At 35.2% G+C, this 26,901-nt stretch overlaps 2 protein-coding genes across 5 annotated transcripts in view; one reads left to right on the top strand and one right to left on the bottom strand.

Annotated features, from left to right (window-relative positions):
• Positions 1-1,340: 1,340 nt before the first annotated feature.
• On the bottom strand, positions 1,341-20,589 carry LOC137490874 (uncharacterized). Its single transcript, XM_087249200.2, has 3 exons — positions 20,534-20,589; positions 18,533-18,682; positions 1,341-5,985 (listed from the first exon to the last, which is right to left on the bottom strand). The coding sequence occupies exons 2-3, from the start codon at positions 18,615-18,617 to the stop codon at positions 5,030-5,032; spliced, it is 1,041 nt and encodes a 346-aa protein (XP_087105326.2). The 5' UTR covers positions 18,618-18,682; positions 20,534-20,589; the 3' UTR covers positions 1,341-5,029.
• The window catches only part of znf1119 (zinc finger protein 1119), a 12,760-nt gene continuing 5,812 nt past the window's right edge, over positions 19,954-26,901 (top strand). Inside the window, exons 1-2 of one of the 4 annotated variants that reach the window (XM_087245739.2) lie at positions 19,954-20,095; positions 23,859-24,009. In XM_087245739.2, the coding sequence (XP_087101865.2) occupies positions 23,925-24,009 (85 nt within the window). In that variant the 5' untranslated portion in view covers positions 19,954-20,095; positions 23,859-23,924. 4 annotated transcript variants of the gene reach the window in all.

Genomic DNA, 26,901 nt, shown 5'->3' with positions numbered 1-26,901 from the left:
TTGCTTCGTTGAACATAAGAGGAGTATCCAAATGTCAAAAGTTTGAAAGATTAATGTGTTTGTACTCATACAAGCACCAAATGAGGAAAAAGAAAACTACAAATTCTTTGAGGAAACGGAAAGGTTAATGGAGGAGAAAGAAAATATGTACATTTTAGGAGATTTCAATATTGCAAAGCAAAAAATAGATATAGAAGATTCAATGGATTTTAGAACAGATAGAGGGAGAAGTGAACTACAGAAAATGAGTAAACACAATTTGGTGGATAAGTGGAGAGAAATGAATGGGATGAAAAGAGATTATTCAAGGAGACAAATTGCAAACGGGATTTTAAAACAAAGTATAATTGACCCGTTTTTATGTAAAAAAAAACAGAAGAAAAATGTCACAAAGGCGTCATATCAAATGTATAGTGAGAGTGATCATGGATAATGATGAATTTTAGAGAGATTGAAAGGGGACCAGGAGTGTGGATATCAAACATGGAATTACTAAAACTAGAAATGTATAAAACAGAAATAGAAAGCATAATAATTAATAGTGTGAAAGATGAAATATTTGAAATGGATAAAAGTTTTTGGTGGGAAAATTTAAAGAATGTAATAAAAAATATTCAATTAATTTGTCTAAAAAATACAAAGAGCGAAAAATAAAATAAAAGAAACAAAAATTAGAAAAGAAAGGGATGAAGAAATGAGTAAAGTAAATAAGGAAAATATAGAAAAGATAATTGAATTACAGGAAGCATTGAGGATAATAGAAGAAGAAAAATGTAAGGGAGCAATGATTAGGAGCTGAGCAAAACATATTGTGGAAGGAGAAAGAAGTACTAAATATTTTTTTGAGTTGGAAAAAAACTAAACAGAGAGCAGGGGCCGTAGCTAGATGTGCTCACGATGTTGCCGAATCTAGGGCGCGGTTCGAGTTTGTTGCAGGCTATGCTGCGGTTGGATGGAAGCTCGTCCTCGGCGTCTGGAGGAGCGGTGGCGTGTCGGGCCAAAGTTAAGACCGCGGCCTCTGTCAGAACCTCTAAGTCAGAACTTGACTGGAAAAAGGTGGCCATCTTGTTTGAAGGAGAGTCCTTTTTATGAGGAATGGAATGTGAGATTAAAAGATGAATCAGTGCAGCGGCAGCAGTAATGCATTTGATGTGATTGTTTGTTGTGGTGAAAGAGCTGAGACGAGGGGCAATATTCTCAATTTACTGTTCAATCTACGTTTCTACTAACACCTATGGTCATCACTGAAAGAACAGGATCTCAGATACAACCGGACACATTTTACAAAGTGTTATGACCCGACATGAGTCATAAAGGATAAGAGAGATGAGCCAACAAAATAGCCTAAATGCAAATTATTTATTATAAAATGTAACTCAGAACAATCAATCAAAGCAACCAACAAATGTCTAGGGATAATAATGAAGATAAAGAACTTAGGATATAAATCACAACAATTTAACTACATGATATAAGTAATGCAAAACAAAACCATAAGGTTAAAGAAACAATGAGATGGCAGGTCTTGTTGACATGAGGACTTCTGAGTAGCCACAACGTCCTAGCATAACAACTTTTTTTATACCCATTGATGGGTAATGCAGGCATCCAATCAGGATTTACCACATACTTCAATCTGGAATCCTTGGATCATCAAAGTGTCTTAAAATTATACAACTTAATACCTGTCGCTCTGCCTGAATCATAAAATATTAATCAAGTTTGTATTCTACTCAAAGTAAATGTAGTAAACTAGAAAGAATCTTGAACCTAAAAGTAAAGAAACTTTACTATTAAAAGATGCAACTCAGGACAATTGAATGGGCTTTTTAAACTTGAGGCCCTGGTATACTGCAAACTAACCGTCCTGAAGCTCCACCTTTTTTGATGTGCAGTGTCTTTCCAGTGATTTGTTTCTCAATTAGGGAGTCAGACAAAGAACATCATCCAAACCAACACTAGCTACATAAATATACTGGAGAGTAGAGTACAGATGTATTCGCACCTGTACAATCACTTGCAAAGAGATTTTAAGCCGCAGAGGTGCTGTTTGCCAGATGTTTATGAAACTGTTCTTCTCTTAGGCGCCATAATTGTGTTTACAGTAAACTCGAGGAGCCCAACAAATTTACAACCTCACCTACTGCAGTGTTGGAAAACAGTATACCGTCACTCAGCCTTTTTAAACATTATTCAGACATGAAACATCCTGTGTCATGAGAAAATGTTTTGCTGCATTCATGTCATGTGTGAAACTTTTTGTCCATGTGTTTCTTTGAATGAGCGAAACTCTGTAGACACTGATCAGATCTGTACGGTTTCTCTCCAGTGTGAATCCTCTTTTGTGTTTTCAGATGTGTTAACTGATTAAACCTTTTGTCACAGTTTGAACACTTGTACGGTCTCTCCAGTGTGAATCGTCTGGTGTGGTTTTAAATTTGGAGCTGTAATAAAAGTTTTCTCACACCCAAGCACATATACTCTCACACCAGTGTGGATCTTTATGTGTTTATTTCGACCTCACTGACTGGAGTGTTTTTCAAGCTGCTGCAAGCTATCTGGATGAGCTCACAGAGACTGTAACATCTTATATCATTTTCTGTGAAGACCTGTGTATTCCTCCCTGGACTCAACTCGCAAACACCGACAAACCGTGGTTCACTGTAAAAGTTAGACAGCCACGTCAGGCCAAGGAGGTTGCTTACAGGAATGGGGAGAGGGCCTTGTATAAGCAGGTCTGATACACACTGGAAAAGGAAATGAGAGTCGCAAAAAGGAGCTATTCTGAGAAACTAAGGAGACAGTTCTCTTCCAGCGACTCAGCATTCGTGTGGAAAAGCTTAAAAAACATCACAAACTACAAGACACCATCCCCCAGCACTGTAGACAACAAATGACTTGCAAACGACCTGAATGAGTTTTACTGCTGGTTTAAGAAAAAACCCCATACCCACTCTGAACTGCTCTTCATTCCACCATTAACACCTCCATCACCTCCGCCTCCCCTATACCTGCACTTCAGATCAGTAAAGATGATGTGTGCCAGGTCTTCCGGAAACAAGAGGAAAGAAGCACCAGGCCCAGATTTTATAACACCAGCCTGTTTAAAATCCTGTGCTGACCAACTGGCCCCCATCTTCACCCTGATCTTCAACAGAGATCACTTGAGGTGTGTGATGTGCTCTCCTGCCTCAAACGCTCCACCATCATCCCCATCCCAAAGAAACCTAAACTTAGAGGACTAAATGTCTACAGACTGGTGGCGCTGACATCGGTGGTCATGAAGTCTTTTGAAAAACTAGTGCTAGCCCACCTGAAGGACATCACTGAACCCTCACTGGACCCTCACTGGACTCAGTTCAGTTTGACTACAGAGCAAACAGGTCTGTGGATGATGCAGTCAATATATGACTGCATTATGTTCTGCAACTTCTAGACAGGCCAGGGACCTATGTGAGGATCTTGTTTGTTGACTTCAGCTCAGCTTTTAACACTATCTTTCCAAAACTTATCCTGCCCAAAATAACTCAGCTTTCTGTGCCCACCTCTGTTTGTCAGTGGATCAACAGCTTCCTAACAGACAGGCAGCAGCTGGTGAAGCTGGGAAAATTCTCATCCAGTATCTGCACAATCAGCACTGGCACCCCCCAGGGGTGTGTTCTTTCCCCATTGCTTCTCTCCCTGTACACAAATGACTGCACTTCAAAGGACTCCTCTGTCAAACTCCTGAAGTTTGCAGATGACACTACACTTATTGGCCTCTTTCAGGACAGTGATGAGTCTGCTTACAGACAGGAGGTTAAGGACATGGCTGTCTGGTGTGGTCACAACAACTTGTAGCTCAACACGCTCAAAACAGTGGAGATGATAGTGGACTTCAGGAGAAACCTCCCTGCTCTTCCCCCACTGAGCATAATAGACAGCATTGTGGCAGCAGTGGAGACATTCGGGTTCCTGGGCACCACTATCTCTCAGGACCTGAAGTGGGACACTCACATTGACTCCATTGTCAAAAAAGCTCAACAGAGGATGTACTTTCTTCATCAGCTGAGGAAGTTCAACCTCCTAAAGGAGCTGCTGACACCTCCATCATTGAACCAATCAATGCTCGGACTGCTGAGCGAATCACTTGCACAACCCTCCCTACTCCCCAAGAACTGTACTTATCCAGAGCGAGCAAAAGGGCTGCAAAAATTACCCTGGACCCCTCACTCCCAGCACACTGCCTCTTTGAACTTTTAACATCTGGTCGACGCTACAAAGCAATGCGCACCAGAACAGCTCGACCCAGAAACAGTTTCTTCCCTCAGGCAATCCATCTCATGAACACTTGATAATATTAATAACTGTGGAACCAACATCACTACTCTCTATACACTCTTATACACATATACACTTTTTTAACAACACACTTTACATGCCAATTTGCACATAACAGTTGCACATGTAACGTTGTATATAGGAATATAGTAATAGTAATATAGCTCTACATAAACTTGTCTATTTGAATATTGGCATTAACTACTTACTGTTTTTTTTATATATTTATTATCCGCTTATTGTCCTGTCTCTATGATTCTGTTGCACTGTAGAAGCTCTGTCATGAAAATAAATTCCTGGTATGTGCGAACATACCTGGCAATAAAGCTCAGTCTAATTCTGATTAAGGTCTGAGAAGTTGCTGAAACTCATCCCACACCGAAGCTGCGGTCACACTAGAGTTTGAGCATGCAAAATTCTGTTGTACAGCACTGCAAAAAGGGGCGGGATTAAACAAGATGATTAGACATTAAAAAAAGTGAGCGATTGGTCCATATTTTAAATTTCTGTCCAGAGAGGTCATGTTTTGATCTTCAATTGGTCCTACACAGTCAGGTGATGCGATTTTGCAGGTCAGAGTTCACCAAGCTTGAACTTTGTAAGGCAGTGAACTGCGAAACTTGACGCACAAAATTGTATTTCCAGTCTGAAGCATTCGCGTTCGTATGAGAGGAAGTCTATAGGAAGAAAAGTCCAGTGTGACCGCGGCTTAAGTGCAAGTGAATGGTTTCTCTCCAGTGTGGCTCTTTATGTGTAGATTAAGGGATGATGATTGGCTGAAACTCACTGAGTGCATGTGAATTTTTTCTTCAGTGTGGATCCTCGTGTGTTTATTAAGGGATGATGATTGGCTGAAATTCTTCCCACACTGACTGCATGTGAATGGTTTCTCTCCAGTGTGGACCCTCATGTGTTTATTAAGGTGTGATGAGCAGTCAAAACACTTCCCACACTGAGTGCATGTGAATGATTTCTCTCCAGTATGGATCCTCATGTGTTGATTAAGGGATGATGAGTGGATGAAACTCTTCCCACACTGAGTGCATGTGAATGGTTTCTCTCCAGTGTGGATCATCATGTGTTTATTAAGGGATGATGATCGTCTGAAACTCTTCCCACACTGATTGCATGTGAATGGTTTCTCTCCAGTGTGGATCATCATGTGTAGATTAAAGAATGATGATTGGCTAAAACTCTTCCCACACTGAGTGCATGTGAATGGTTTCTCTTTAGTGTGGTTCCTTATGTGTTTATTAAGGGATGATGATTGGCTGAAACTCTTCCCACATTGAGTGCATGTAAATGGTTTCTCTCCAGTGTGGACCCTCATGTGTTGATTAAGGTGTGATGATTTGCTAAAACTCTTCCCACACTGAGTGCATGTGAATGATCTCTCTCCAGTGTGGATCCTCATGTGTAGATTAAGGTGTGATGATTGGCTGAAACTCTTCCCACACTGAATGCAAGTGAATGTTTTCTCTCCAGTGTGGATCCTCATGTGAATCTTAAGATTGCCTTTTCTTCCAAAACTCTTTCCACACTGAGTGCAGGTGAAACAATTCTTGTCTCTCCTTTTCAAAATACCATCAGTCTGTAAATGATTTTTTTCCTCAATTTTGACATGATGTTCCTCCTCTTTACTCTCCTCATTCTGTTCAATTAGATCTGAAATAAATAAAAAAAACATCACTTTTCATTTAGTCTTAAAAATCTCATCAAAAGCGTAAAGGTGAAAAGACACTGGAAATATTGGCTACACACACTGTAATTTTGATGCACATTAAATGTAATATAAATCAGATCATATTTTGTTTAATCCATTAACGTGTACACATTTAAGCAGATTCAATTCAATTCATCTTTATTTATCTAGTGCTTTTACAATGCAAACGGTGTCAAAGACGCTTAACATAGAAGTTATAGTAAATTGAAACATATTTGGTCATATTGATAAGACACAGATTTGAAAGCTGTAAATGGCCTATTTTTATTCGTATATATTCATAATTACAACTAAATGTTTTTTCTAAAACTTGTAAAGCAGACAGGGAATACTTGTTCATTCTGTGCCTGACTCGTAAACACATCAGAAAAAAAAGTTCTGGGGTAACAGCTTAACAAACAGCTGAATATTTGCCTCTCAGACATGAGACATACCTGTACAGCATCTGCATAAAGGCTGGAATGTACACCTTTCCCCTGCTGTTGGGTCATTTTTATCCATTCTGTGGTGATTTTGAGGCTTAATTTGGCCAAAACTCAATTCAATCTGGGCATATTTACTTTTCGTTATATATTTATGGCTGTTTTCTTCTATTGGCCTCTATTATAACAACATTTTGTTTATTGCAAAGCAATGACAGCATATAATCATTCATTTATGATTGTTGGGGTTTTCTGTGATGACAGTCAACATTGTCTCATTGGTCTCCACCCATGGCATGGCAAAAAAGGAAATGGGTGAGAGTATAAAGAAAGAGGATTCTCATTTTGTGTCTCTTGTTTTGTTTTCTCAAGTAGTTAGTGCTGAGGGATTTGTGTTTCATTGTGATTATTGTTATATTGTTTGTTTTGTTGTTGATACTGCGTTAAATACTTGCGTTGATACTGCGTTACTGCGTTGTTGATACTGATAAGTGTTTATTATAATTTATATTATTATTATTGTCTAAGACAAACCTTTTCTGGTTCTCACTGTTTGTTATTTAATTTATTTGTTTATTTATTTGTTTATTTTAGAGATGCACCGATGTATCGAACAACAACCGGTATCGGTCGATATAAGCTTTTTCCCCCGCAATCGGCCGATTTTTTTAAAATATCTGATGATCAGTGCCGATATATCCTGTCAATCAAGTTGGGTGGGAATGTGATGCGCTGTGTGTAAAGATGTCTCTTGTCTGGAATTACTTTGAAGAAGGTCACAATGAGGACAAAACTGCAATTTGTAAGCTACGCACAGCAAAAATTTAGCGAGGTGGAACTTCAGTTAAACATTTTAACACAACTAATTTGATTACACACCTTAAATGCTGACATGCGAAGGAATATGAAGAGCTCCTTAAAGCTAAAGCAGTGGCCGCTTTAGCTGCAAAAGTTAAATGCCAAACTCCCTCTATTACGCAAGTGTTTGACAGCGCCCGAAAATTAAAATCCGACACCACGAAAGCGAGTGAAATTACTCCCAAAGTAAAGAAATTTATTACGCTTGACGACCAGCTATTCTCTGTAGAGGAAGACACTGGTCTTCAGTGACTGGTAAGACATCTTGAGCCTCGATACACATTATCAAGTCCGCGTTATTTCGTCGACATCTGCTTACCTGAGATATGCAGCCACGTGGCAGATCACGCTCACAAGCTCCTTCATAACGACTCCGAGAGGAGTTTCACCAGATATTTGGTCTTCAGATGTAAGCCCTACTAGTATGCTTGGTGACACTGCGCAGTGGATTGATTGTGATTTTAACTTAAAGTCTTGCTTCATTTACAAGAATTTACTGGATCTCACACTGCAATGCCGATCTCTCAAGCTTTCACTGACATGTTACGAAAATGAAAAATTGACAGATAAAGAGTGCACTCTGTGGTGGAACATGGCTAAAGCCATGACAGACCGTGAGCTTATGAGTTTGCCCTGCATGGTGCATTCCCTCCAGTTGGCTGTCAACGAAGGCATTTTAAGCCAAAGAAGTGTGACAGAATTGGTCTGTATGCGCCGAAAGATTGTAGGTCACTTTAAGCACTAAAAGCTTGCTTCTTCACGTATACAGTCTGTTCAGTCACAATAGGATCTTCCACTAAAGAGACTTAAACAGGATGTAAATACGAGGTGGAATAGCACCTTTTAAATGATGCAAAGTCTTTTGGAGCAGAAAAGAGCGACTGCTGCTTATGCTGCAGATTACGAGCTACCAGTCACTCTCACTGTGCAGCAGTGGGCACTGATGGAAAGTGTTACTGCACTTCTCTCCTTTTGAACAAATAACTAAAGAGATTAGCAAAGAGGATGCGTCTGCTGCTGATATTATCCCCATTCTCGAGACTTTACAAAGGTTTTTACAAAGGTTACTCATCAAAGAAGCCGACAGTGTACCCGGAGTTAAAACAATGAAAAAAAGCATTGCTGGATTCAGTGCAAAAACACTTTAGAAACACCACTTAAAACCACATGTGCAGTATCGCAACCATCCTTGACCCGCAATATAAGAACAAGTTTTTTTTAAACTGACATGATACGGCAGATGCATGAATTAATAGTTGAGGGGATTAAAAAACTCGGACATCCTAGAGACAGGGACATGTATGCAGAATCTAGAAGGTAAGTTCAATATAAAATATAATAATAAGCTATAAAATAGGCTTTTCAATCATTCTCGTTTTTAAAACGTCTGATAATTTTTTAGTTATCATTCAACAAAAGAGGGCTCACATAGAAGCAAAAGAATCTTCAACAGAATCTATCTCTGCTATATTCAATGAAATAGTTCATGAAAACGGGACTGTGGTGGAGAATGCGAGTGTGTCAACGCAAGTTAGCATTTACCTAGCAGAGCCGCTGGTCCCCAGGCACGAGAGCGCACTAACGTACTGGGTTGCTAATCAGGCCCGTCTGCCAGAAGTTGCACAAGTCCCAAAAGAAATACCTGTCCGCTCCTTATACGAACGTCGATAGTGAAAGAACCTTTTAGCTCAGCATCTAATATCCTAAATGAGAAAATAAATTGTTTAAGCAGCGATAAAGCTGAAATGCTGTTATTTGTGAAGAAGTACTTACCCCTTACACTTAAATAAGAGAATTTAATGAGATGTTGTGAGCAGATGTTCAGAATTGTTAATGTTGATGTCACCTAAGAAGTTTGCTGTTCTATGATGCAGAGACATTAACTTTTTTGAGGGAAATTCTAAATGATTGTGAGAAATGCTTTATGATCCAATTAGTCTTTAGTGAATTTCATCAAAAAGTTCAGATTAAAATGTTTGACAGTTATAAAACTTGCTTTATTGTAAAGAAAGTAGGGTTGTAACGATACACCAAACCCACGATTCGGTTCGTATCACCATTTTAGACCCATGATTCGGTTCGTATCACGATTTTAATTTTTTTTTGTGAGGGGTGGGAAAAAAAAAAGATTTTTAAAACTATGTTTTATTAAATAACATTTGAAAAATCTTTATAAACTGAACATCAAAGAACAATATTAACTATGCAAATTATTAACAACATAAACAGCCATATCTAAAATAAATAAATAATAAAATAAATGGCCAAATATCACTTTTGTTTTCTTTGTAACAAAATACTGTTGAAAAACCAAACAGAACTATACTCCATTGTGTAGATGGTTAAAGCATGTTGAAAATAATTTTTCAATCAAGTTCTCTTACATAGAAAAAGTAAATTAAATGGCTACTAGGGATGCTCATTTTGCTTAATTTTGCTAACGGACAACCGCCTCTCATTAATCGATTATAAACGGTTAACTGGTCAGATTACTATTAATTTTATATTAAACAAATTGACGTGTCTATTTTGTGTCTAACACATTAAATATTGGATTTTTAAAATGCTGGTTTATTTTTAAATGCCATCATATTAATAACAGAATAGAACAACAGAGCATTTTCACGCACCTGCAGTGTTTAGCACAGAAGAGCAGAATAATCTAAATAAAATGAATAAAATAAATAGGACTGCCCTAAATTATTTTCACTTAAATAATTAATTTATATTACAAAACGAAAATACTGACTGATTCTTTTTAATAACCGGCATAGGCTGTTTTTTTCCAATCATGTGTTTTTTTTCTTCCGTCAAATAAAAATCGCAGACTTTCTCAAATTGCCCGCTCCATGGAAAATATGCATTTATTTAATGTCCCACTGTTGTTATTATTATAATCACAAAACCTTTACATTTTTAATAGAAATCATTATTTTAAAGATTATGTCTTGCTATATGGTTTCCTCTCTCTCCCTCGCGGTTCAAGTGCGCGCTGCGTGATGAAAAGACAACAACAACGTGCGCATATGTGAACTTTTTGTAAACAGTTTTGTTGTTTAAATATGATATTGCATTAACGTGCATACATGCTTTATAAGCTGTTAAATAAAAAGTAAAGCCTATTTGTTGTGTTTATTACGCAGATCCAGGTCAACATCAGCGCTGGTTAGCATAACACATCTGTTTCAAACAGCAATATTCTTCTTCCATTTTGCTTCTTTGGCAAACGTGTCTGTAGGCACGGGTTATACGTTATCATCCCGCAAGTTAAGTATGCCTTTAGATGAACAAGGGGCCGAAAACAAGGCTCATCTCACTGCCTTTATGTTGACAAGGAAAAAAGAGAAGGAGCGCGGTCCTCTTATGAAACGACTAAATCAGCTGGGTATCGATTGTGCAAAAGTGTTGCTGTCTGTGTTGTTACGATTATAATATTTAATACTATTGTGATATTCAAGATTTGTACATTCATCCAGCTATAGATAACTTAAAACAGCGATTAGACCTTCAGAGCGGCATTAATGCGTCCTGAAGTAATGCGAAATGGCTATAAACTCCAGCAAGATAGAGTGATTATATGCAAAGCCATATACCTTTATCTCTAAATAAAGTATAGCTAAAGAAACTGTGTTCATCTTAACTGAAAGCTTCGTCATGTTTCCTGACCTCACGCATCGCGCACCTGTCAGTCAGCACGTAACGTTAACTCCCAAAGGTTCAAACAGAAAGCGCACAGCACGGTTACAGAAAAGTTTGCGCTGTTATAATTCACTTACCTTTTGGCTACTGTTTCACACTGAGGCTTAATGCCTGTGCTGCAAACCACAAATCAAGTAAACATTAAACAAATAAACAACTTATTTCTCTCAAGAAAACCAAACTCGTTTGATTTAAGGGAGTTGAAAATTCTTCAGAAACATCATCATGTCAACATTGCAGTGAAAAAACGTGACAACTTTCCTTACTCTGCAGGAGTCGGGGCATCTGGTGAACGCCCATCCCTCTCTGCGCAGCCACATTAACAGTGTGAGCAAAGCATCATATATGCGGTGAAAGGCCGGCCGCTTTGACAGCATTGGCAATGTTTCTGCCGTTGTCTGTTGTCAAGCGGGGTTAAGTTGGTTTTGTTTTTGATATTCCTGACACATTCAGACTGTCCCTTACTAAGAGCTTCGTGCGAGCTCTCCCGGCTAAATGCATATTGCGAGGGCTTAAATGGATCAGTGCTCGTAATGTCGAGCGAAAAAAAAGTGTTTCTTCACGTTCTTCTTTAATTAGCTCAACTTTTGCAGGCACGCGTGACGTTATTGGAAGTCACGGGGTGTGTCGCGATTCTCCCTTATCACACCGCGACACAGGATCGTAGATCGGAGTGTCGCGATTTCGATTTCATATCGTGTATCGTTACAGCCCTAAAAGAAAGTGTTATATTTCACATGAATTTGAGGGAAATGCTTTGTAAAAAAGGATGCTTTTCATATTTAACTAATATTAATCAGTTAATATCATCCAAACTGTTTGTATGTAATATCACCAGCTTGATGTTCAGATTATAAAGCAAATGTTTTTGACTGTGATAAGTGAATTTGAGAGTAAGTTTTTTTTTAGAATAAAAATGGCATTTTTATATTTGGTTATGTAAATATGATTAAAAAATTGATAGTCTTTAATTTTACACATTTTTAATGTGTTAATGCTAATTTGAACAACGTGTTTTCTTTTTAAAAGACCATTCTTTGTGAAACAAATGTTCAATTAGAGAAAATAAAGTTTTAAATGCATTGTGTTCAGAATAATTGAATTATTGGAATTATTATGGGTGATTAATTTAGTATAAAATCTGCTTCATAATCTGATGCAGTCTCGGTTATAGCCTATGCTGTCTCTCTATAATTTAAGCCTATAATACAGAATTCTAGCCAATGTTTTTTAATAGATTGATTAATTCAATAGATAGATAAATTTTTACAAAACCTGACAACTGAAATGAGGCTCTGTATGAGAAAGTCTGACCTCTCTGATTTATATTTGGTGATTATGTGCACATAGAGTGCACATTTTCGCTTATAAAATATTCTATACACAACTGGTCAAAGGTTTGGGGTCAGTATGATTGTTAAATATGTTAAAATAAGCTTCTCCTGCTCACCAAGGCTGCATTTATTTCATCATAAAAACAGCAAAATTGTGAAATGTTGCACTATAATCAAAAGTAGTTTATCATTTAATTTAATATTTTTTACAAGGGATATTATAGATGAATTTTCACCTTCTATTACTGCAGTCTTCAGTCACCTGATCCTTCAGAATCATTATTATTAATTATTATTATTGTTGTTGTTATTATTATTAATAATATTGTAATTAATGGTAATAGTAATAAAAAGCAATAATGTCTGAATTTTTTTTTATGAAACTACATACAATAAGAAAGCAGTTATTTAAAATTTTAATAAATATTTAACAATTAAATTTTTTTTACATTTATTAAAATGTAGTCTTGAATCATTTTCCTTAAAAAATTTTTTTTATAAAACTGACCCCAAACTCGACCGATACCGCAAATATATATTACGGATGTGACATTTGCAGTAAAAAACTAAAACATATACTTAGAGAAGATATATGTTAACAGTATATTGAATTATCCGTTTATACTTTACTTACCCCTTAACCATGGAGTTGAGGCATAAAAATTATCAGTCTATACAGGGGTTTTATATTTAAAATGAGGGCAAAATTAATGCGTTACGGACGTGACAAAAAAAAAGGACACAAGTTTTGCGAGCTGACATGCTTTGTGGAAATTCTATGAAAAAAAAATGCAGAAGAAAAAATATATAACACTTAAAAGGATAAGGGTTGGCTCTGCATGGAATATGTGTAATTTGTTTTATTTAGTTTTTAATTTTTGCATTAAGGAGGTAAAACTATCGTTACGGACATGACTTGTCTTCATTACGAACGTGACTTGTTTTCGTTACGAACGTTATTTGTCTTCATTACGGACATGACTGCCCGTGACTTCAAAACTTTAACAAAGACCTAATTCTGGATATCTGTTGGGTGTGAACACCAACAAACTTTAACCTAAACATCTAAATGGTGAGGTTGCACAATTAATCAAACTTAAATAGATATAACCTTGTTATATTTAATTTGTATTAGGGCATGTGTATTGTTTAAGGTTAACGCGTGTTCAAATGTTCAAACTCAATTCGGAAACAATGTTGCATGGTGCTTTTATACCAAGAATAATATAGAATTGATAATAAACATAATCAGTTATAATAGACCTATGTTTATCGAGCTTATGATGTTAGTGTTTCCAGGCGAACTTGAATTGAATCATTGCCCGACTGTTAGTGCGCAAGACCGTGTCTACTTGGAGAATATTCAAAATCTAGTTGTGTCACAGTTATGGCAATATTTTATTTGATTACAAAGTTTATTCTAGTTAATGTGTTAGACGACAAAATATAGTTTAATTTGTCCACTCGCGCTTGCTTTCTTTTTCTCATTGGCAGTCATGTCAGGTTGCAAAAAGTTCATACAGAGGACCAGGGTGAGAAAGTAAGCTTTATTATGTAAAGTTTTGTGTAGGCTATGTTAAACAAACATAGAAAATAGCCATTGGTTGTAGGCATGTACGATGTATGACAATAATGTTTATATTTTAAGGCTGTAGTTTATAACCGATTGTGTGAAATATTTACAGCTGCAGGCGCTATCGATTTTCTAACAAATATAATACTCCTATAATGTAGTTAAATCTTAGATCAATATCAAGATTTTATTCTTATTTTGCCGTCTGTAAAATCATTTTAATGAGCACTCAAGTGCAATTGCCGGGTGCTGGAAATCTTTGAAAATGTTTTCATTTTAAATGTAGGCTATAGCCTATTTTCAAGGTTTAAAAAGTGCCTAGATTTTGGATAAAGTGCTTGGAAAATGAATTGTATTGCTTTGATAATTTATATTTAGAAATAGTTATTTAATGAATAAAATACAAACATATTTATGCTCTGCATGAAATGAAAACTCCGCTGTAGCCTGCGTAAGTGCTTGCAGCCTGACCCGCGCGTGCGCATTTTGGGCAGTGGAAAAAGACCAAATGCATGGAGGTTATTGATTATACACCCTGCGCGCCTCGCGTTTTGCCAGTGCGCTCCAAAGGAAAAAGCATGTTACCTCAGTCCCGTCTTTTTCATTCTTCAATCAAATGAAAGCAGAGGCGGGATTTCCTTTGAGGTGAAAGCAGTGTGTTGTCAAGATGAATATTTATATAGATGCATTATTTATACTACAGACCCAAATCCTTCTGCAGAACGCTTACTGTTAACATAAAGCATAGAAAGGGTGAGTTTTTAACCCCTTTATTGAAAGCACGAAATGTAGTTGGATGAAAATAAAATTTACCAATGGCACAATTCTCATATTTAATAGAAAAACAAAGCAATTTTCTTAAAAATGCGACAAGAGCACATCATAACAATAAAATATAGACCTTAATGAGCAAATTTAAATTGGTTTTGTTATTTTGGTCAAAAGTTAATTTTTTCATGATAAGGTTGACATTTTCATGGGAATTGCTCATACAGTTGCAGTCAGAATTATTAGCCCCCCTGAATTATTAGCACCCCTGTTTATTTTTTCCCCCAGTTTTTGTTTAATGGAGGGAAGATTGTTTTAGCACATTTCTAATCATAATAGTTTTAAAAACTTATTTCTAAGAACTGATTTATTTTATCTTTGTCATGATGACAGTAAATAATATTTTACTTGATATTTTTCAAGACACTTCTATACAGCTTAAAGTGACATTTAAAGGCTTAACTAGGTTAATAAGGTGAACTAGGCAGGTTAGGGTAATTAGGCATGTTATTGTATAACGATGGTTTGTTCTGAAGATTATCGAAAAAAAAAAACTTAAAGGGGTTAATAATTTTGTCCCAAAATGGATTAAAAAAATTAAAAACTGCTTTCATTCTAGCCAAAATAAAACAAATAAGACTTTCTCCATAAGAAAAAAATATTATCAGACATACTGTGAAAATGTCCTTGCTCTGTTAAAAATCATTTGGAAAATATTTAAAAGAGAAAAAAGGGGGCTAATAATTCTGACTTCAACTGCATATGCAACCATGTTACCTCAGTCTTTTTCATTCTTCAATCAAATGAAATCAGAGGCAGGGTTTCTAAACTCCAGCAAGTGACAGCAGTGTGTTGTCAAGATGACTACGGCGAACTTTCAATGATGGAGTACAGACTTGTGGTCGCTGATTCAAGTCATCCAGAGTTGTATGCCTACAAATCTTGAATATCATAATGTTATGCTTGAATATGAATGTAATGTCATAACTACGACAACATTGACAGCAACACTCATGCACAATACGGCTCAGCTGATTCAGTCATTTCCTATAGTGACATACAAAAGAGCACCACGCTTCTTTTTTTCTTGTCAACACAAGGCAGTGCGGTGCGCCTCACGTTTCTGGAATGGAAAAGCGTGTTCGCTGTGATCGGCCCCTGATGTGCATCACATATTTGTTAACTCGCAGGACAGTAACACATTCCAACACACATGCTTACAGATGTATATTGCCAAAGAAGCAAAATGAAAGCATATTCCACAGAGGAGTTGACAAACCAGCGCTGATGCTGATCGCCTGTGCTGCCTGGAGCCGCGTCATAAACTCAACTAGGCTAGGCCTATTGATGATTTAGTGCAGACTGCAACCAACAAACCAACCTTTTTCCATTTGGAAAATTACAGTTAATAATAGTTCTTATATAATATACATTTTTAAATAGCCTACATAACCTAATCTACGAATAAAAAAATTCCAAATATTTTAGAATAACTTCGCACCAAACTGAGGCTTTCAATTTACAGCTTATAAAACATGTATGCAAATTCATGCAGTATCACATGTAAATAACAAACTTGTTATATGCTATGTATTAGCCTATACTTTACAAAAAGTATAGGTTCAAAGCCTTATGGTTCATTGTCATTGTCTTTCATTATACACGCAGCGTGCGCGCACATGAACCGCAAGTGAGAAGAGAAAATAGTTGTAATCATAATTAAGACATAATCTTTAAACTAATGACTTCTATGAAAAATGTTAACAGGTTTTGTAATATTAAAACAGCGGAGCATTAATAAAATGCATATTTTCCATAAAGCAATCTTTTTGAAGTAGCCTAATATTTTTATTTGACGGAAGAAAAAAACATGATTGGACAAACAGCCTATTCCGGTTCTTAAAAAGGATTCAGTCTGTGTTTTCATTTTGTAATCTAAATTTGTCATTTAAGTGAAAAAGATCCAGAGCAGGATTTATTTATTCTTTTTGTTAGTTTATTGTTTTTATATGAAAAAAAATAAAAACACTGCATGTGCGTAAAGAGATCTGATTATGTTCTGTATGCTGTTCGCATGTTAAAATAGCCTAAATCAATATTTTAAAATGCAATATTTAATGTGTCACAAAATAGCCATGTCATTTTTTTATTAAAGAATATTTTGACATAATTTGTTAACGGTTGTCGGTTGGCAAAATTAATTGAAATCAGCATTCCTAGTTTAGCATAAATTGTATCTTAACTATTTGATGTATTATTTGATGGTCAGTTAGCCTATCTACAAAATAAACAAAAAGTGCTTTAATACAAGGTGCTGCATCTCCAAAACGCCAAGATTATGCGCCAAGATTAGGCAATATATAAATTGTTATGTTCTCTTTATTAAACATTTATTTCTGAAATGTTACTAAAGTTGTTTATATTTAACTGTAATGTTCAGTTCTTGATATAACATATGGATATTATGTAAGTCAGTAATTGTAATGCAGCATTATAATGAACAAATATGCACTAGTCAATGGCTTATATTAATAAGTAGTTCAAAAATGGTCTGGTCCGTGACGCAAAATTGTGGTTGTTTAGAGCAAAGACCTGAGATGAGTTGGCGATCACAATTAGCGTGGACATATTTTGGCTTTGTATACAAAATTTCATTTTATTTGTGATAATATTTATTCCACAATATAAACTTTTTCATTAAATCGTAACGGAAGTGACACGTGATCGAAGCTGCGTGATGTCTTAAATATGTAGCTCATAAATTAAAAGGGCAGTAATGTTATGAAAAAAGTAAGGGTAATTATTTATACTACAGACTCCAATCCTTCTGCAGAATGATTACCGTTAACATAAAGCATGGAAAAGGTGAGTCTTTAACCACTTTTTTGAAAGCACGAAATGTGGTTGGATGATAAAGAAATTTACCATTGGCACAATCCACATATTTCATGGAAAAACAAACCAATTTCCATAAAAATTCAACAAGAGCACATCATAACAATAAAATATAGACCTTAATGAGCAAATTAAAATTTTTTCATGATAAGGTTGACATTTTCATGGAATTGCTCATATTCATATATATATATCCTTTTTTAATTAAAAAGTCGAAAGTTTTATTGAGATGTATTTTTGTTAATTGTGTGGGTTTTGGCAAGTTTGGGTAACAAAACACGAACAACGAAAACAAAAACTTGTTTATAAAGATTTAAGACCTACAACACAAATATTTTAGTAAATTTAAGACTTTTTATTGTATTTAAACCCTGTTTAAATACAATAGTCCTGGTAATTAGTTATTATAATAATATAGTTCTAACTCAGATACTGTCTGTGAGAACTAGTAACAACTATTAGAAACAAGATTAAACCCATAAAGAAGTTGATGAAAAAAGGGTAATTGTGTTCAACGTGACATGCAAATGGAAAGTACTAAACCAACATTATGACTGTAAGAGCAGATATCTTCTATGATTATACTGTAGGTCAAATATCGTCAGCTCAGTTAAACTTTTTTAATTTATTGTTTTTATTTATTTTATATAGCGCCAGTGCTCAAGGATGCTTTACAGACAGTAGGAGAACAAGAAAAGCAATAACCTTAAGCAAGAAGAGAAAATGGGAGACTAATAATACATAAAATAAGGACAAAAGACTTGAGAACAAACAACAAGAAAGAAACTCATTCCTGTTTTTCAATGGGTGCTTTTGTGCATTTAGGAGAACTAGGCAGCACACTCAGGGTTGCAAGACGGATTTAATTTAGCATTTATTATTAAAATATATCTGAATGAGGATCAAATTACTAAGTTGGTGTTTGAGAATGAAAACCAACCTGTTTGTTCCTGCAGATCTTCCTGTTTGACTGTGAATGTTTCTTCAATCTTCACATCTTCACTCTCCTCTTTAATAAACGCCATCTTTATAACAGTGTGGAGATCAGTCGCTTCAGCAGGAGTTTTTCTCTGCGTTTGGACACTTTATCCTGTTTAAAATGAACAAAACAATAAAAATGTCCTGTTTAAAATTAATAAAACAATGAACAGAAACAAAATAACTTCTCTTCAACACGTTCTTCAACAGTTTATTTACATGAGAGTAATAGAGTGGAGGAACTATGACGTCAATTGTATGCAAAACCCGGAAGCGAGTTGGCATTTTAGCGCTTCCGGTTCCCTCGTCCCAAAGTCAATGGGTTTTTTGTATGGGGTTTCAGTAAAATCACTTAAATAAGGTCTGTGGAAAACACAAATTCAAGATACTTTCACGTTTTGTTCTACGACATAAAACACATCAGTTACAGCACACTTTTGGATTTTTAAATAAATTATGCTTCTTTAAAAAGACGGTTGCTATCAAGTTGCTAAATGGGACTACATGCGGTGTCGGAGACATTATACGTCATCAAGCTGATCTGGTCTGGAGCGCAGCTCGCTTGTGCTGGCCATTTGGATTTTATTTAGTTATTTTCATAAAGAGTATTTTATATTTTGTTGTGTTTTTCTAAATGGGAATTCAGATTGTGTGTAGATAATTCCTTCACTTGTAAAGACTGTCGAGACACATTCATTTGTTGATCATTTATTTTAATTAAACGATATATTGAAGATGCTTACTAGTGCTGCCTGTCTCTGTCCTGCTCTCAGTAATGCAAACGTGTGAATAAATGTGTAAAAATACATGCATTTAACAGTTTTTTTAACGTGATCAAGAGATTTTAGTCGTCTTTTTTTCTGCATCTGAACACATTTAACTCCGTCATAACTGCAATATTTACACTCCTCCATGAAATGTATAGCAGATGTGACTGTATGAGCTGCTTTTCGCTGTACGTCGTGAGATAAAAAGAATATTGAATGTTGCTCTGTGTCCATGATGGAACTTGCAGGCATTTAATTGTTCCTCCTTACGCCTTATTTCTGTCGTCTTTTAAGGTAAGCGAGCTGTTTGCACGCGAGTGATACACTTATTTAAATATGTCTTATGATAATACTATATAGGCAGATTTATACACGCAGTTTTATAACTTTTGGAACAACCATAAAGCAAAACAGATGTATTTCCCACGTAAAAACGCTTATTATATATATATATATATATATATATATATATATATATATATATATATATATATATATATATATATTATTAATATATACCGTGGATTATAATATAATAAACCGAGAGAATAACTCTTTATCATGGACATTATTTCTAAAAATAAACTTGAAAAGTCGTCTGTTGCAGGGTGGGGCTGACGTCACAGACGAGGGCCCCGAGGGCTCTGTAGTCCGTTAATAGCCTAATGTTAACTTTTCAACTCTTGTGTTTGCATTTAAGATCCAAAAGTGCTCAAAGTTGTATTTTCGTGTGAGGATTATCCGGCTCGACAAAACATGTAAGTGTAATGAACAGTGTCTGAACACAGAGCTTATTATTTGCAATCTTCGAAAAGCCTATGGGAAAATCCTATAGGGATTTTCAGGAGGGAACCAGTTTTATGCTAGCAGCCGATTAGCCTACTAACAGAAATCAGGTAAGTCTGAGCAAAAAACAATGAGCTGATTAAAACTAGTACTCAATTTCTTATATATGATGTATACATAGAATGGTATGACATTATGCTATTTAATAAAGGAAACCTTCATTAAAACACTTTACTCACATTTCTGTTACTTTATTCAAACAATAGCCCTCATTACTGTGATTAAAATAGTATTTTGCAGTGTAAAGTATCAAAATAATATCAACAGCAGGTACATAATTTAGCATCGGATGAAAACCTGAAACTTTAATCAATCGCTTTATATTTATGTAAACGTTTTAAAACACAAACCTTTCTCCAGTTGAATCACAGCGCAGGAGCGGCGGCGCCGCCTTATGACGTCACCCGCCACGCCAACATAAAAGTCTTTTCTTTTGTTTAGCTTTTTTTTGCCACTTACTGTTGCAGTCATGACTTATTATTACATATCTCGATCGTTTTCTACTTTCTCACTCTTTCACACACAGACACAGCTATGCAGTATTTGAAGTTGATAAAAACCTTTAATCTAAACATTTTAAGACAACTTTGAAAAACGTTTAGGGTCATTATCACTAAAAAGTGCCTTTGAGACATCAAAATTAAAAAAAAAAAAAGTTTAAGATTTTTAATTTAACCACAAAGTTGTTGTATTAATTAGACCGTAGGCTGTAGTGCTGTATTCATATAGAGATCCATAATGTTATCTATTTTCTTATTTTATAACTCCAATCCTCATTTGTTTTCTTCAGAGAGCTCTCAGATTTAATACCTTCTCTAAATCTTCCTTCAACACACTTGTGCTTACCGAAACTGCACAGATCTTCAACTCCAGTGGTTTGTGATAGAGGTAAAGTTGGTTTTATATTCGGACATTCGTTCATTTAGAAGTCTCTATATTGTTTACCATGTTACTTTGAATATTCGATTGGAATTAGCATGCAAGTATGACTTAAAAACAACATTAACACTGTTTATTAGACTCTGAACAATGTTGTACTTTGATAGTCATTGGCTGCTAATTTGATTTCGCTATTTAGAGTTTGCAAATAATACTTTTATGAAATTATATTATTAAGGGGAAAGTCCGAATGTGCGATTATAAAACAACCTTTAAGTTTTATCAATATGCAAATTAATGAAAAAATAAACAATTATTGACCTTCAAATTCAAATTTGCTAATGAATGTAAATCTTTACATTGGACATTGTATTGGAGGAGTGAAGGGAATGTTGGAGACAACTTAAGTTAAACACTTTAATAATACTGTTTAATTTATTTATTTTTTTTTTCAGAATAAGGTAAATAATTAGATTACAGATCTTCACATAAATGTACATATACTTTGGGCTGTATTTTTATTTCAAACAGTCAATGAGCTTCATTATATGGACTTTAAAAGGATATCCTTTATTTAGACTGAGACAGATATTGCCAAAAGGTTTGTATAGTCCACTCATGCATCTACTGGTGTGTGTGTACAAGTGTTGTAGCATAAAAATATGAACTAATCAACAATAAAATATTAAAGAATGAAAATAAAGTTTCAATAATAATGCATATAAGTCCACCCTGTCTATGAAGGATTTGTGACAATGACAGGGAGGACATTTTGGCTAGTTAGCATTTATTCAACACATGTTGTATCTGCAGCTGATCAAGTGTTCCCTATTTAAGCTCTTAGTACACAGTTTAAAAGCTATATTTTAATCTCTGATTTAATATATATATATATATATATATATATATATATATATATATATATATATATATACATATATATACATATATATATATATATATATATATATATATATATATATATATATATATACACACACACATATATATATATATATACATATATATATATATATATATATATATATATATATATATATATATATATATATATATATATATATCACTATGACTGGGTGGGCATCTTAAGCTTGACAACATTCAGTTTCAAACACAACATGAGGAAAAATAGGAAACATAAGTCATAAGTGTAGATAGTTACTTTGTGCACATCAGATGTTTTAACCTCCTCTGAAGAAAGGCAAACTGGGCATGAGAATGCCAATGAGTACATCAGAGGGGTCTTAAAGGGGCATTTACAACATCAAGACAGGGCAGTGATTTCAAGGACACATGCAAATTGATTAATGATATTATTAAAACAAAGTAAAAGTTATTAAAATGACCTCTCTTTAAAATAACTTTAAAGATTAAAGTTATATTAAATTCTATACTATATTCTAAACTATAGATTCTAAGATTCTAAACTATAAAGATTATAAGAATATTTAAAAACTTTTTTAATTTGATCTAATTTACTTACTTTTTAGACTCACTCAAGTTGTCTGAGCAGTGTGTCTGTATAGATAGAGGTAAAGTTGGTTTTATATTCACACATTCAGACTTTCCCCTTAATAATATAATTTCTTTAAAGTATTATTTTCAAACTCTAAATAGCGAAATCATATTAGCACTCAATGACTATCAAAGAACAACATTGTTAACAATCCAATAAACAGTGTTAATGTTGTTTTCAAGCCACACTTGCATGCCAACTCAGATTGAATATTCAAAGTAACATGGTAAACAATATAGACACTTCTAAATGAACGAATGTGCGAATATAAAACCAACTTTACCTCTATTCTGTATAGGACTGATTCAATCTTGTGGGACATCAAAGACACGCACTTTATAGTGATAATGACCCTGCTAGTGAAACTAAAACATGTAGTAGTAAAGGGTACTTTTTACTTAAAGGGCACATATTTTACCCCTTTTTCAGGATTTAAGATAAGTATTGTGTCTCCAGAATGTGTCTGTAAAGTTTCAGCTTAGAACCCATATAATTAATTATACCTTTTAGAATGTTGAGATTTTCTGCTTTTAACACTAGTCGTGGATTAAAAATGTTTTTCAAATATGTCTTTAAAATGTGCAGCGTACATATTTTGATCAACTCCAAATGCTGAATATATGTGTGTTCGAGTACGTGAGAAAGTGGAAAACGAGGGAGAAACTGACTGCAACAGTAAGTGGCAAAAAAAGGCTAAACAAAAAGACTTTTATTTTGACATGACGTGACGTCATAAGGGTGCTCCTGCGCTGTGATTCAACTGGAGAAAGGTTTGTTTTAAAGCTTTTACATACATATAAAGCGATGGATTAAAGTTTCAGGTTTTCATCCGATGCTAAATTACGTACCTGCTGTTGACAATATTATTTTAACTCTTTATACAACGTAGTACTAATTTTACTCACAGTAATAAGAGCTATTGTTTGAATAAAGCAACAGAAAAGTCTGTAAGTGTTTTAATGAAGGTTTAATTTATTAAATAGCATGATGTCATTCCATTCTAAGTATACATCACTATATATAAGAAATGTAGTTATGTTACTAGTTTTAATCAGCTCCTTTGTGGCTATTGTTTCTTGCTTTGACTTACCTGATTTCTTTTTGTTAATCACTCATAGAAAGAAACTGTTGAAGCAAGTGTTGAAGATAACTTATTTTGTTTTTGTTTATTATTTTATTTATTTTAACATTTATATTTATATTTATATTGTTAACATTTATTATATTAACATTTATATTGTTTTGTTCATTTTAAACAGGATAGAGTGTCCAAACACAGAGGAAAAACTCCTGCTGAAGCGACTGATCTCCACACTGTTATAAAGATGGCGTTTATTAAAGAGGAGAGTGAAGATGTGAAGATTGAAGAAACATTCACAGTCAAACAGGAAGATCTGCAGGAACAAACAGGTTGGTTTTCATTCTCAGAGACCAACTTAGTCATCTGATCCTCATCCAGATATATTTTAATAATAAATGCTAAATTAAATCCATCTTGCAGCCCTGAGTGTGCTGCCTAGTTCTCCTAAATGCACATAAGCACTCAATGAAAGACAGGAATGAGTTTATTTCTTGTTACTTGTTCTCATGTCTTTTGTCATTAATTTATGTATTATTAGTCTCCCATTTTCTCTTCTTGCTTAAGGTTATTGCTTTTCTTATTCTCCAACTGTTTGTTGCGTCCTTGAGCACTGGCACTATATTCATTCATTTTCTTGCTTAGTCCCTTTTATTAATCCGGGGTCACCACCGCGGAGTGAACCGCTAACTTATCCAGCAGGTTTTTACACAGTCGATGCCCTTCCAGCCGCAACCCATCACACACACACACACACTCATACACTATGGACAATTTAGCCTACCCAATGCACCTTTACTGCATGTCTTTGGACTGTGGAGGAAACCGAAGCAACCAGAGGAAACTCACACTATCGCAGGGAGAACATGCAAACTCAGAAACGCCAACTGAGCCGAGGTTCGAACCTTCTTGCTGTGAGGCGACAGCACTACCTACTGTGCCACTGCTTCGCCCACTGGCACTATATAAAAAAAGTAAAAACATTCATTCATTTTCTTTTCAGCTTAGTTCCTTTATTAATCTGGGGTTGCCACAGTGGAATGGACTGCAAACTTATCCAGCACATGTTTTACGCAGCAAATGCCCTTCCAGGCGCAACCATCACTGGGAAACATCCATGCACACTCATACACTACAGACAATTTAGCCAACCCAAATCACCTGTACTGCATGTCTTTGGACTGTGGGGGAAACCCACGCGAATGCAGGGAGAACATGCAAACTCCACACAGAAATGCCAATTGACCCAGCCGAGGCTTGAACCAGTGACCTTCTTACTGTGAGGCGACAGCACTACCTACTGTGCCACTGCGTCACCTTAAATAAAAATAAAAATAAAAAATAAAAAAAGTTTAACTGAGCTGACAATATTTGACCTACAGTATTCTCATAGAAGATATCTGCTATTACAGTGATGGTGTTGGCTTAGTACTTTCCACTTGCATATGTAACCTTGATCACAATTCCCTTTTTCGATCAACTTCTTTATGGGTTTAAACTTGATTTTTGTAGTTGTTTTCTCACAGATTGTATCAGAGTTAGAATTACATCGCTATTATAATAACTAATTTACCAAGGCTATTGTGTTTAAACCGGATTTTCACCACTGAAAGGATCTAGTGCACTCAGACACTGCTCCAAACAAATCAACGCTGTTTTTCAGCCTTCATAAAGCACATTAAACTATACTTTCAATAAAATCCATTTTAGCCATTTAGCAATGAAGCTACATTTACCGGGCAGACAGAAGCCGTGCCCATGACACGAATCCACATTTGCTCTGAAGTGAATTTGACAAATGTTCAAGCGTCTATTTACACCCAAATAGCACAATTTATCCGCACATTCTACGCCTGGTATGAACACAGCATTACATTAAACTTTGTGAAACCTGCAGAAACTCTGGTTTAAAGTATGTCAAAAAACGTGGATGTATCCAATATTAAATATGCTGAATGAAATGTACACTAAAATAATTAATTGTTATAAAACATTGTACAGTAATCTAAGCTATATGATGTGGGACGACATGAGATAAAACAAATAAATTATAGTGGAACAATAACGTTTACACACACACACACTGTGGTCCTGCATAGCCACAGCTCCTGTCAGTCACTCAACACATTCGTCTCATCGCTGCACCACAATTGTACTTCATGTTTGTTACAGGCTTTAATTTCTTATTAAAGTAAGCTTCTGAGGAGAACAATGGGTTGCTATTGTAACTACACACACAAGAGACTCAGGCAGTCTTGTCTTGCTTCATTTAAGATTTACCTCAGATTTTGACTGACAGTTCCGTATAATCTGACAGATCATGCTACACACACAGGCTGTTCTGATCAGCTGTGAGTTTTGATTGATTCATTCAGGTGTATTTATGAGAAGGTGAAGTTTGACAACAATAAATATTCACATTAAGAATAAAACCGCCTGTTTTTATACCCGTGTTGAATCTGCCGGGCTGTAGCTATAAAGTTAGGTCTGCTACTGTTGTTTTATACTGGATAGGCTACTTCATTTATTTTATTATAACAATAATTTGCTGAAAATTATGCCTTAAATGAGCAGGATTTTAAGTGTAATTTAATCTAAATGATTAAAGCCACAACTATAAAAAAAAACACTACTTAATAAAATAATACAACTGGGTGGGGATTAGATACAAAGAATCCCATACTTGTTATACTGCCATGAACTTTGCTGCTGGAGAGCACTTTCAATAATAATATCAACATTTGTTTAGAGATGCACCGCAAGATGTGCTCAACAGAGTGGCTACATGTGGTGAAGAATGATGGCAACGCTAAATGTAAATATTGTAATAAACTAATAAGTTAGTGTCGCGACCAACATGACAAAGCATCACATACTTGGTTCACATACTTCACGAATATCGAATTAAAAGAATGGTGTGCTTGATACATTGTGCTTCCCGCAGGTGCAACTAACAACAGTTGTACATTTTAGTTCAACGTTTTGAGCGTGATGAGCAGCTCGGTGTTATTTTTTATTTCAATATCTTGAGGTGAAACTAAACTTTTCATTCTGTCCGCCTCCTCATTCATAAACAGCGGGACGCGCTGCTAAAGCACGCAGAAGAGACAGCTTTACACTCTGTCATTCATAATCTTAGCTGTTATATTGGAGTCGAAATATGAAGTAGAATGTTCTTTTAACAGTCCCGATATGTTTAATCTTTTTCTTTTGCATTTTTTTGT

The sequence above is a fragment of the Danio rerio genome, chromosome 4 (genome assembly GCF_052040795.2).
Source record: "Danio rerio strain M-AB ecotype USA chromosome 4, GRCz13ab, whole genome shotgun sequence".
Taxonomy (NCBI): domain Eukaryota; kingdom Metazoa; phylum Chordata; class Actinopteri; order Cypriniformes; family Danionidae; genus Danio; species Danio rerio.
The sequence above is the reverse complement of the archived record's forward strand: the minus strand, read 5'-3'. Positions and strand labels throughout refer to the sequence as shown.